This window comes from Falco peregrinus, chromosome 7 (genome assembly GCF_023634155.1).
Source record: "Falco peregrinus isolate bFalPer1 chromosome 7, bFalPer1.pri, whole genome shotgun sequence".
NCBI classification, from domain to species: Eukaryota; Metazoa; Chordata; class Aves; order Falconiformes; family Falconidae; genus Falco; species Falco peregrinus.
Window position 1 is genome coordinate 38,185,299 of NC_073727.1, and position 12,107 is coordinate 38,197,405.

Sequence of the window (12,107 nt, forward strand, 5' to 3'; positions counted from 1 at the left end):
AGGGAAAGGAAAAGTGAGTTTATTGCTAGGTACCAAAACAGGAAGATGGGCAGATAAAACATACAATTCCAGTCTCATGGAAGTACATGAAAAGAGATGCAGCAGTAAGACCCTGACAGCCATTCTTCATGGCAACCAGATGAGTAGTTTATTTAAAGCTCGATAACAGCTCAGAAAAATGCCAAGGAGCTTCATCTCTAACAGTCAATGAAGAAATTAGTGACATTGGAAACACTTTTCAGTAAGCCTTTTCCACTGAGATTTCTCAAAATTATTGAACTGAAAATTTCTGGCAGATGACAGAGAATATAGGATAGCATACTAGTACCTAGTATACACTGGTGCAGGCAGTTGAGGGTATAAACAAGTCGACTGCATTAGCAAGCATCTTCAGTAGCAAAGCTCCAACTTGGTCTGAGCTATTTGAGCCACCATATCAAGAATTATTCACATTTGGAAGAACAGCACTTCCTAACCAACTGCTTGTGGCTTTGTATGAGGACTTGATGGAACTACCAAGAGCAGCTGCATTTGCCAACATCTGTGCCTGTCTGCCACATCACCGCTAGCCAGTAACATGGAGTTTCTGATTAAACAGCTCTTGACTTCTTTTAAAGGACAGAACCATTACACACCTTGTACGCGCACTGAGGTCATGTACTCAAGAAAGCCTCACAACTAGCAATTCTGGCACAAACGTCAAGAGAGCTTACCACAGCTTCTTGTTAAGACATCAGCAGACACAAAAGCCTGCCAAGGACCAACATTTAGTCAAAATTAAAACTGCCAGGCCAGAAACATCCTACGTTGTCTTGCCAACAAGAACCATAAGAGTAAATGGACTAAAATGTTATGCTTACATCTCCTTTCTGAGGAAAACTAAGAAATACAACATATGTTGTTGTAAGACATGTTAGAAGATACTCAATCTCAACAACTGTTGAGAGGTTCATGCTACCATGCATTCAAAGAACCTGAAAGCTTATCTGCTGAAGATTAACTCTGCATAATTAAGCTCTTAAACATTATTTTCAATCTTCTGGTCTGGATGCTTAGTGAATTATTTTTATACAACCGACTCTTTCGGAGTACTTACAGTCATTACAGGAATGTCTACGTTTATTTCCCCTTTCAAAATTATTAATTACACAATATCGGTCAGGCTGGTTAAAATAATCACTCTTTTTGCTCACAACTTCTGGCTTCCTTCATGACTTACCAGGAAGAAAAAGCCTGGTAAATAATTTTGCTAGAACATCAGAAAAACAGTTTGTCAGAAGTGAGCAAACCATCTTCTGTAGACAATCCCCTTAAGAATACCCCAAAAAAAGGCAATCAATGCTTAAAGCACTTCATGACTTCTAATAACCCATTCATTTTAAGTAAAATTAATTGTTATGTGATATGACATCATCATAAGACAATCATAAAGGCTGAATAGCTAGGCCACTGGCTTGAAAATACGGTTCATGAATTACATTTAAGATCCTATAAGAAGTGACAAAAAAAATAGTTCATACATACTATACAATCACTTTTTAATGGTGTCTGCACCAACACAGTTTTTGGGGATGAGAGTAAGGGACACAGTTACAGGTGTTTTAGAATCTAAACTGCTACGAGTAATTTATAACACTGTATTTTTTTGTCAGTAATATAAACTATGTACTTAGAAATCTGTATAATAGTAAACCCTCTGCAGTACATTTATCAATGCAACAGTAACATAAAAAGGGTCTGAAAAGAGTCAAAATAATGAGTCTTTCTTAGGTGTTAATAAACACAGATTCATTCTGTTCCCTGAAAACTCATCCTTACACTGTCAATCCAGAAGACAACTGCAGAAGAAAAAACTCAACTGTGATACTCATGGAGTTGAGGCAGGGGTTCATGTTTTGCTTTGTTTTTGAAATCTAGAAACAGACACATACAAAGTCATTACAAGTTTGCAAGACAATACCAATGCTTCAGCTAACCAGAATGTATTTAGCACAGGCTTTATGCAGATACTGTGGAAAGAAGCTAGTCAAGCTCCAACTGTTAGGAAAATAATCAGGAGAGCAAGTGCCACTGTCCTACAGCAGAGAAGGAAAAATGTGATGCAAGTACGGTCAAGGCCTCCTCCCTCATTCTTCATGTCAAGGTCCTAGTGCCTTAGCAATGTCTCCACAGTGCCTGTAAGGCAAAAGAAGAAAGGAGGCCATGACAGACTCCTTGAAGCAGGGATCTTTAGGCATGCAGATAACTTTACAACTTAAATTGTACTTTCTTCCATATTTATTGACTGGCAGGGCTTCAAATCTCACATGCTTTTACAAATCGCTCCACTTACCTAATTCTTCCCACTTAAAGCTAAATGCCTAACGTGCATCTAATTTCTAGAGCTGAAGAGGCTTGTTCTTGATTAGCATTTCAGCAGTACAACTAAACAAGTGAAGTATATTTAAAACCACCTCACAATATTGAGGATTTTTCTAAAGCAATTACCTGCAGGTCCTGAAGGCTTAATTTTTTTCTGTCACAAAAAATAGTATATAACAAAAAAAAAAAATAAAAATGGAAGCAAGTATAACACAAACTACTTCAGGATCCCTGAAGAGAAGGCAGAGTGGCTGAGAAGCATGTTAAAGACAACCATCTTTCCGCAGGGACTGAGTCATCACTATCCTGTCCAGGAATTACTCCAGTCTACAGACGAGAAAGCATTATTCTTACCTTCTTCTCTCCTATGGAGCAGGCACACATGCACAAGATGTGGGAGTTGCTAAGTATCAGAGATACAAAATTCTGTATTTGCTTTTATTTATAAACAAACCTTTTATTAGTCATTATTACAGCTAAAATAATCAGTCGCTACTATCCAGGTCTAACTTTTTCACTCACTTAAGATTCCTTTATTTTTATAAATTTACATCCAAATTAATTTAATCCACAAAAGTCCCACAAAAAAAAGAAGTGTAGTAGAAACACCATAGATGAAGATGTTACGACGTTGATAGGAATTTCATGATTGAGGCCAGTTGTGACAGCCAGTCACCGATTAGTAGGGCAAGGAGAAAAACACCCAAACATTGTTCCCTTTTATATACTGCAAATCTCAAACAGCAAAGAGGATTTTTAAAGTCCCATAAATTTTTCATTTGGAGCTTACTGCATCTAGGTAGCTGAATGAAAGTGATGTCTCTTAGCAATGATATCTAGCCGTACAAAGGGTGTAATGACATCAGCTTCACACCTTGTATTAAATGTGCTTAAGAGACTAAGTAGGTGCAACTGCTTACTTTCCACTCAGTTACCAAACATGCACAAGATACTGTAAAATAATGACCATGCTGCCTTCTTACTCCCAAAAATGCTTTCAGATCAGAACTACAAACACTGGGAGATGAGGCGGGGATGTTGGAACTGCTTATGCTTGCAAATTTTTTCCTGAGGATGAACTATGGAATTTCTTACCACAGATTAGGCGGCTATTATAAGTTGGGTTCAAAAATAGAATAAGTACATCCAAGTAAGAAAAACGCATTAACCATTTTTAACAGAAACAGCCTAATCAAGAAAAAAATATGGTGGCGAGCCACAGAACACTACATGTAATGACATTCCACTGACTGTATGCCCTATGCACATGCCCTGTCCTTATGTATTTCTTGAAGTATTCACTGCTGGCTACTGTTGTAGGTAGACTCTGATCCAAATGTCTGTTTTCACACTCTCACAAGACATACCCCCAACTGTTCTGAGTTAGGATAAAATTAGAAATACAGCTCAACCACTCTAATTTAGCTAAAGCATAAGGAGGACCAATTTCTTCTCCACAACAGTTATACCCTGGACACCTGTTAAAGTTAATAAAAGCTGCAGAGGAAGGCAAAGTTTAGCCATAAGTGATTGCTTTCCCCAGAAATTATTCTTAAAGGTATTACTTCCTTTGAAGAACAAGCAATTACAGTTAAGATTTATTGATTTCATAATTCCACTTAGAGAACTAAATTTAAAATAAACGAACCCCAAGAAAGTTCAGTATTCTATGAAGCGGATGTTTAAATAATCTGACTAGCCGATATCTCTCTGCACTATTCATAGTGAAAGGATTTGTTAAACTCAAAACGTGAGGTACAATCTTCTGAAAGTAATTCTGAGTCAAACAAGAAGCTGAGATGGTTAGTTCTGGAGAGTGACACTAAAACTGCTGTAAAAAATAGAAAAAAAAGAAGAAGAAACTTGCTACAGGTGCATCAGTCTGAAAGAAGAGCTGCTGATGTACCTTGATACAAGAGGGCTTGGCTTACCATGGAACTTCAAATCCCATAGACTGTTTCTTTCCAGACACTGTCATTTTGGTAATTTTTGGCACAATTTCAGATTCCATTCTGGCTGACTGGGAATCTCTTGCTTTTCCTAGTAATAGACAAAAAGTAAGTTTGAACTTAAGGTTGTAACTAACAGGTGTTAAATACAAAGTTTAACAAGTACATTACTTCTCTTCAACCTAAAGATACCAGTCTGTGATAATGAATTCCCACACTTCCATGTCTTACTTGCATATGTTACATTTTTATTCAAAATAATCTACAAACAGTTATATTCATTCACATGACACCTACGCCATTCAAGAACTTTACTTGCAGCAGTTCTGCAAGATGCCAGAAGCATTTCATGCAATATGAGGATGAAATGCTTTGCAGCTGCTCACTATCTGATCAGATTAATTCTTATTTATAGAGTTCTTCTTTTGCCTTAACACAGTTGATCCTCAAGGCTATAGTAAGATAAAAAAACCCATGTCTGCCTCAGGTACTGCCAGCAGCAGCACAAGCTATGTGTGGGCTACCAGGCCTTCCCTGAAACCTGGAAACAGAGTTGTCTTGCACTGAATTACACCGAAGAAGCCAAGCAATACCCAAAAGCTAGCTAATTTAAAGGATGTTCAGAAATAATTACCAGAGTTGAGTAACTTAGAGGTATCAATTTGTACCGTAAGTTAAATGAAAACATGAGCACAGTAAAGTTCATTCTTATTTTTGTGAAACTACAGTTTCACAACTAATAACACTACAGCACTATTAGTTTCTTGTCAAGCTTTAAAAAAAGTAATAAAATATTTACACTGGGGAAGGGGTGTTTAAATGAAAGTAGTAAACTAGCTCTTTCCTTTCCGCAATTCCCTCTCTAATATGAAGGGAGAAGGCATCCTAACAACAAAAAAGACTTCCAGCTTTACAGCATTAGTGATGGTGGCTATACCTTGCATTCTGAAGGACGTTATACGCACAAGAAAGCAAACCAGTAACCTGAATTCAGAATTTAACTAAAAGTTTTAAACAATCTTCATCTATGTATCTGAAAACTAGAAAAATGCTGATATTCTTCCAGTAATAGACCAATTCAGATAGCCAGAGTCAAATGAATACTTATTTTGAATAACAAGTTAATCTTTTAAGTTTTTTAGATTACTGCTGCAAGATGAATTATTGGAGTCATTTGGTCCTACTCATTTAGGTTAACTCTATTGTGTACTGAAGTATGATGGTTACACCTTTAAAACCACAGAATAATATTGCTTTGTAGGTTACATATAAAGATGTGGTCAAGGCTGCTGAAGATGTCAGGCAAGAAAATAGACTACTACAGGCATGTCTATAATAGCATACCAAAAAAGTTGTTGTGCAACTTTTTCTAAACAATCACGCTATAGACAGAGACATTCTTATTTAACTGATGACTTGGTCTTCATCTCCCTCATTTGTCTTATCTGCTGTAACTGATTTCATTTATATGCCACCTAGAGATCTCTGGAAGAAGTAGTCTCTGCGTATTACTAGTACTTGCATATCAACTACACTGTAAATAAGGAAAAACAATAAGAGAAATAAAGGCAACAGCACAAATCATGGTTTACAACATTCACAAATTATTTAACTGACAAACAAATAGTGAAGACTCAGAATATAAAATTCTCAGACAGGGACTACTACTTAAGCACAAAGATTCTGGTTCATCTTCAAGCTCCTACACAAATCACGTACAGCATTTTTGTAATAAGTAGTTAATCACTTGAGTTACAGTAAAAATTACTTTTCTTGCCAACTTGGTATGGTTTTTTCCACTTCAATTTTGAGAAGTTTCAAGCAGCCATGCCCTTCAACTGCCAGTTAAACATGAATGCTTTATTATCATTTCAAAGATGAATTACAGTTAATTCTCAGAAAGTACCATTTTTGAAATCTGGCTGCTAGGAACTAATAATTACAAAAAAACACAGTGATACTGAATGAAATTAGTTCAAAGAAGCCAAGATAACAATTCACATCATGTAACTTGAAAATAACTTGCAATCTATTAGCAATATTTGCTACATATGATCCAAAAATCAGGTCAAAGGTTTTACAAAAAACATCTTCTATAATCAATTTAGAAATTAAGCTTCACTCTGTACAAGTACTGTTGGGGTGTTTGACACTGATCTGTAGTTAAATGTACAAGGAGACAAAATACATTCAATGAACCAAGTTTTTGACACAAACCACAAAAATTTAACACTAGAGATCAGGAAACACTAGAAGTTGAAAGAAGATATAAAAATAAAATTAAAAAGCACAAGAGAATGTAAAGTAATTGTCCATCAATAGCACTAATAGTTGGGGAAGGGGGAGGTGTAATTAGTTAGTTTTATAAAACACTACTACTTCAGCATAAGTGGAGCAAGGAAGCAGGCTAGGATCATATAAAGGCAAACCAAACCATAGAAGGTAATCCTGGAATAGTGGTATACAAATACATGCAAAGACAACACAAGAATTATTAGTAACACTACTGACTGAAGAGTCAAATATAATTTTCTGACTTCAGTATTTTTATAACCAAGTACACTAAAAATCAAGCAGCACATTTACATTTGAGATAAGGACCGAGTCTGTCTTTTATGCACTGCAGGCACCACGAAGATTAATAATTATAGGCCTCATTACAAAGGGCACAAGGCTAGGAAAGCAGTATACTTTACTATCTAATCTATAGGGCACCAGAGAAAACCGCCTGATAAATTACCTGCTTTAGCAGGCAAAGCAAAAACTATTCAGCACTTAACAGAACAGATCATATGCAAATCCTTAAATTGCACCTTGGAACTAAAAGGAAGTCAATGCCCAATGGTGATACAATTCTTAGAACACTTCTTAATCAACAATCAGAGTATCCTATGGCAGCTGAAGTGCACTACAAGCCTGGAAGAAGTGTAGGAGCAGTAATTCCAATTTGATTAGGACAAGAGCACTGGTAAGGTATATTAACCTCTAAAGGGAAAGGATATAAAGGATATATAAGCACGAAGCCTTTCTTGTCAAAAAAGGTTCTTCACACTTACTGTCATTTGAACATTCTTAAACACACACCTAAGTAAATCAATGACAATACATTTCCTAAATCAAGAGTACACATAAAATAAAAACACAGATACATCTTTCATAAACTCCTAAAGAAGCCCAAACACCTCTTTGCTACTTTTCATTACTCTAGCATTGCAAGAAGTGAAAGAGTGGATCATATGCATCTAAACGAACTGACTGGCCAATGGCGTCAAATTGCAGAGCAAGAGATTTTATTGAACGGGACGCTCCATAAAAATTCTGGCAATTCACTAACTTAACATTAGGAAAATTAAAGAAATTTACCTTCCATGAAAACAGAAAGTATACCTTCATACCTTTAAAAAAATGTAAAGGCTTGTCAGCACCATAGTTCTCACAATTCAGAAAGTTTAACACACAAACTTCTAGCCTATTTTAAGCAAAGCGGTTTTCAGACAGGTATTTGCTATTTAGACTGTACTGACAAGAGTACTTAGACTAAAGCATACTGTAGCTACAAGTCAAATACTATTACAAAACAAAACATGCACGGATGCAATTTGTCTCAGTATTAAGTTAGGATAAGCCTAATACCCAAGGGTACAGACAGACCTGCACTGCCGTTACTCCAGTACAACTATGGTAGCGTGCAACAACTTGACAGCCAAAGCTCTCTTCCCTTTACTATCCTTCTGTCTGCTTTTACCTTTCCTGTAACTGCCAGTTGGCCTTCTGACTTAAAATCCTTTTGATTTAGTCAAAAATTAATACTAATGACACATGCTATAATGTCAAAATTATTAGGAGTATAACCCCAAAATCTGATGACACAATAATGTATTTGCATACTGACAAACAGGACACAGACACACACATATATATGCAGGAAGCAAGTAAAACATTGGGACAGTCTTTAAAAATTAGAACAGTCTTTCTGGGTGTTCAAGCTGGAATAGCAAAAGTGTATGGATATAGTCAACCATTTTCCTTTACTGTAAAGCAAGTCCCTAGATTTTGGATCTCCTTGTAAAAATGGTTGTTAAGGAGTACCCGTAAAAGATTTAAACAAACAAAAGATTATTTGGGCTTCTTTACCATACGTAACAGGCTTGAGAATTTCTTTTTTCAGTTTTTGTTCATTTATATACTTACATTGAAAGTAACGGGAAGATAAAAATTGGTCTTTAATTCTGTTGAAGATTGGGAAGTTAAGTGTAGTACTTGGAAGAGCTGATCATCAGTCTACTCTGTTTTGAGGTGTAGTAGTTTAGAGGTGCATAAAACCAAGAGGAACCTGTTAAACCATCATCTCAAGAAAGACACCAAGTGAAAGTTTATACCAAGTGAAACAGGGATACTGGCAGATTTGGAGAAATGCATACTAACACTGGGTTTTTAAACCCACACTGGCTCCATTCAGATGGCCATACCTTTTCAACAAAAGAAACAAAATGCCATTTTTGATTCCCATACACAGAGGCTTCTCCTCCCAATTTGTCTTCCCCTCATCAAATTTTATTATGGCACTGAAACTTTAAGCTGAAGGATACCATTGCACAGAAAAGCCTGCTTCTGGTAAGATGAACCAAAATTTTTAATATAGCTGAATCTAGCTTGAAAAAAACAAGAAAGGAAGAATACCAACGTTAGACATGTCCTCAGTCTGTGCTTTTTCAGATGGCAACACCATTTAAATAAATCCTTGTCTACATACAAAACAAATACTAGCAGTGCATCAGTACCGGCAAAGGAATGCACCTTGAAGGTGCTAATTAACTGTGGCCAGATTGCAGTTTCTTTTTCTTTAAAGTTTTAAGTCTTTTACATGCTTTTGTAATTCTTACCTGGTTTATACCGATTCATCTGTTTTCAAAAGTGGTATGAGCACTTGAAGAAGGCTGCATACTATTTCGATTTTGAATAGGGGCTGGGAAGCCTAGATGCTATTGACACCAGAATTAATTTACTTAAGCAAGTTCTCCTAGGACTGTCTAAACCTGCATTGTCATTGAAAAATATACACATAACACCATGCCTTCATATCTAGAAGACACAGTTTGCATCCCTTACTCTGCTACAGACTTTCTATATAACCACAACCAAGCCACTTGCAACTTTGTCTACCATCATACAGCAACAGCCACCAACTGCATAAAAGAAAAAAGACAGCACACTGGTTTTGTGCACCATGTCAGTAGTTTGTTCCAAGTATGCCTCATGACTCACTGATTAAAAAAAATAATTTTAATACATTACTGGCAGTGTAACTATTGACCGTATCAGTAGCAGCAGAGACAGAACTGCGTCTTGTCTGTCCTTGAAAAGCAGACTTAATAACTGAGGTCTCTATCAAGATAATAGTTCCCTTCCTATATGCTGTGCTATGATTTAAAACTGATTTTAAGGCCCTACAATTGTGAAAAATATTCCAAATACAGACTACACGAGACAAGCAGATGTGGAGATGCCAGCCTGATGACACAATTTCATGCTCAGAAGCATGCATCATCTGTTTGCCCATACATATGTGGGTTTATATTAACATCTAATACATCCACCCATCACTGTAATGAGCTACTTCAAAATTGTGACTGTAACCTATCCCAGCTGACAGATTTCAAACTGTTTATATGCTTCTATGCCACAAACCTCACCAGCTTCTAGCCTTTAATCTGCCTTAAAAACAGTAGCATTGCATTTTTCTCCCTTCAAATTTCACAGTACACAGGAAAAACAGTAACATAAGGAAATACAAAAATTCATTTAATAAAGACATACACTATTTATTTTTTTATAATTCAAGTGAATTATTTGACACTCAAATTCTACAAAATGCCATAGGACATGACAGCAATTTGCAGTACAGTTTGTCACAGAGCACGCTGGATCTTCAGTGACAATGGTACTGAGTATTAGCATTATCAACACATCACAGTGCTGGGAATATCAGAAGTTCAGGACTCAGTCATTTCCCATCAGTACATACCATGACTACTGAACTTAGAACACCTCAGATTTCCTAAATTAACACAGTTCACTAACCTTTAAAACACTATGCCTGCATACAATGTGATGTGCACTCATCCCTACAGCTCATCATTTAAATTTGGCTGGATGTAACAGATCAGTGACAGTCTGTAGCATATGTGAGAAGGAAGTTCAACATGCAGAAATTGTCTTATGGATATATATAAAGCAATACTGGACAAATGGGAAAAAATAAATTACTTGGAAAAGTCTTCCTACTCTTCTATGATCCTAGCCCTCCAAAGAGCACCTCTGATAGCAAAAACCAACCACTTAGCTCTAATAAAAATGTCACATGAAAAAATTTCAAAATAAAAGGTTTATTTAGTATTTAAATTATACCAGTTCAAAACACCCATTTTTAGGAAAACACATGACATACTATCATGAACTGCCAATATACAAATGGATGCTACCGAACATCTATAGCACTTATAAAAGTAATGCAACAGTCCAAAGTAACAGAGAAGGCAACTTGCTAAGTCACTCCCTAGTGCTGAGATACAGCCATTCTAAAGATATTACTGAAAACAATTCTCCAAACAAGAGCACTGAACTTTTTCTTTTTAAAAGAAGGTTATTTCCTAATAGAAACCAGTCAGGGGTTTTCCAGGTAACTTCGTCTTGTTGTTATAGCTATTCTATTCTCTGCAAAGTTTCGGATGGTGAATATGACTTGGGTTTTTTTTTTTCTTTCATGAACTTGGGAGTATGCATTTTCATTGAAAAATGCTGAAAATAAAAATGTCTACTTGCACCTGATTACAAGAATGTTTTGGTTTTAAGGTTTTTGATACAGCAGGCTATTGAGTGATATGCTTGAATATCACCAACATGAGCCAGCTCTCTGTGGCCCATAATACTCAAACAGCACAACTTGCTACCCCAACGCTGATGTTCCAGAAACAGTTTGCTTCACCACATGCAGCTGCAACAACTGGATGCGCAGTAGGCACAGTGAGACGCACTGGCAGCCTCGCCTGTTAGATTTAGCTTGCACTTCTCATTGCTCAGACTTTACTTTCAATGCTTGCAACTTTCAGCAAGTTGAACTCTTCAGTCAAAAAATTAATTCGCTCAAGTGAGGTATCTGTCTGGGGATGACTTTTTTTCCCCCCCATTCCAGACAGGGAGAATAGGGAAACCGGAAGAGAAAATATCAGACAGAATAGTTTATTTTCAAAAATGGCACCTGAAGAAAAGACTCTCTGCATAAATTAAATACTTCAAGTGATCTTTCCACCTTCTGAAAATCCACTCAATTTGGCCTTAGAAAACAGTTTGCATATGCTCTTACAGCTTAAGTTTTAGCAATTAAATCCTCCAAATACTTCATCAACATTCAATATGTAGCTGTTGTGGCCCTTTTTGAGCAGGCTAGACTCCGTTGGGTCACCTGAGAGCAAATCCTACCTCTCCCTGTGGTCTCCATAGTTTACTACCACATCAGGAAACTGGAGGCATCAACCTGGCTCAGAGAATCACAAAAATGAAACAGAACTGGGGGGCGAGGGGGATAAAATCCAACAGTATAGTAAAGCACTGACAAGCAACAAGACGACCTGATTATCAAGGACAGGCACAGACTACAAGAATGAAAAAGAATAAAGCAGAGTTGAAATGAGAGCTACAGTGACCACAAAAAAATTGACGGTATTCATTAACTAACTTGGGGAAAAGCTGCGACGCCACACACTCAGTGGCAAGTTACGTGCAGAGCTAAACATGAAA

The 12,107-nt window shown here is 36.7% G+C and overlaps 1 protein-coding gene across 11 annotated transcripts in view; it reads right to left on the reverse strand.

Moving 5' to 3' along the window:
* Nucleotides 1–12,107, reverse strand: part of HBS1L (HBS1 like translational GTPase) — a 61,061-nt gene that overhangs the window by 22,705 nt on the left and 26,249 nt on the right. For 7 of the 11 annotated variants that reach the window (XM_055810951.1, XM_055810950.1, XM_055810953.1 and 4 more), the window contains 3 exons: nt 4,293–4,401; nt 2,716–2,764; nt 1,819–1,913 (listed from right to left, as the gene is read on the reverse strand). In XM_055810951.1, the coding sequence (XP_055666926.1) occupies nt 1,819–1,913; nt 2,716–2,764; nt 4,293–4,401 (253 nt within the window). Of the gene's footprint in view, nt 1–1,818; nt 1,914–2,715; nt 2,765–4,292; nt 4,404–8,501; nt 9,544–12,107 lie in introns of those variants that run through there. The other 4 variants (XM_055810952.1, XM_055810955.1, XM_055810958.1 and 1 more) reach the window with 3 other exon arrangements.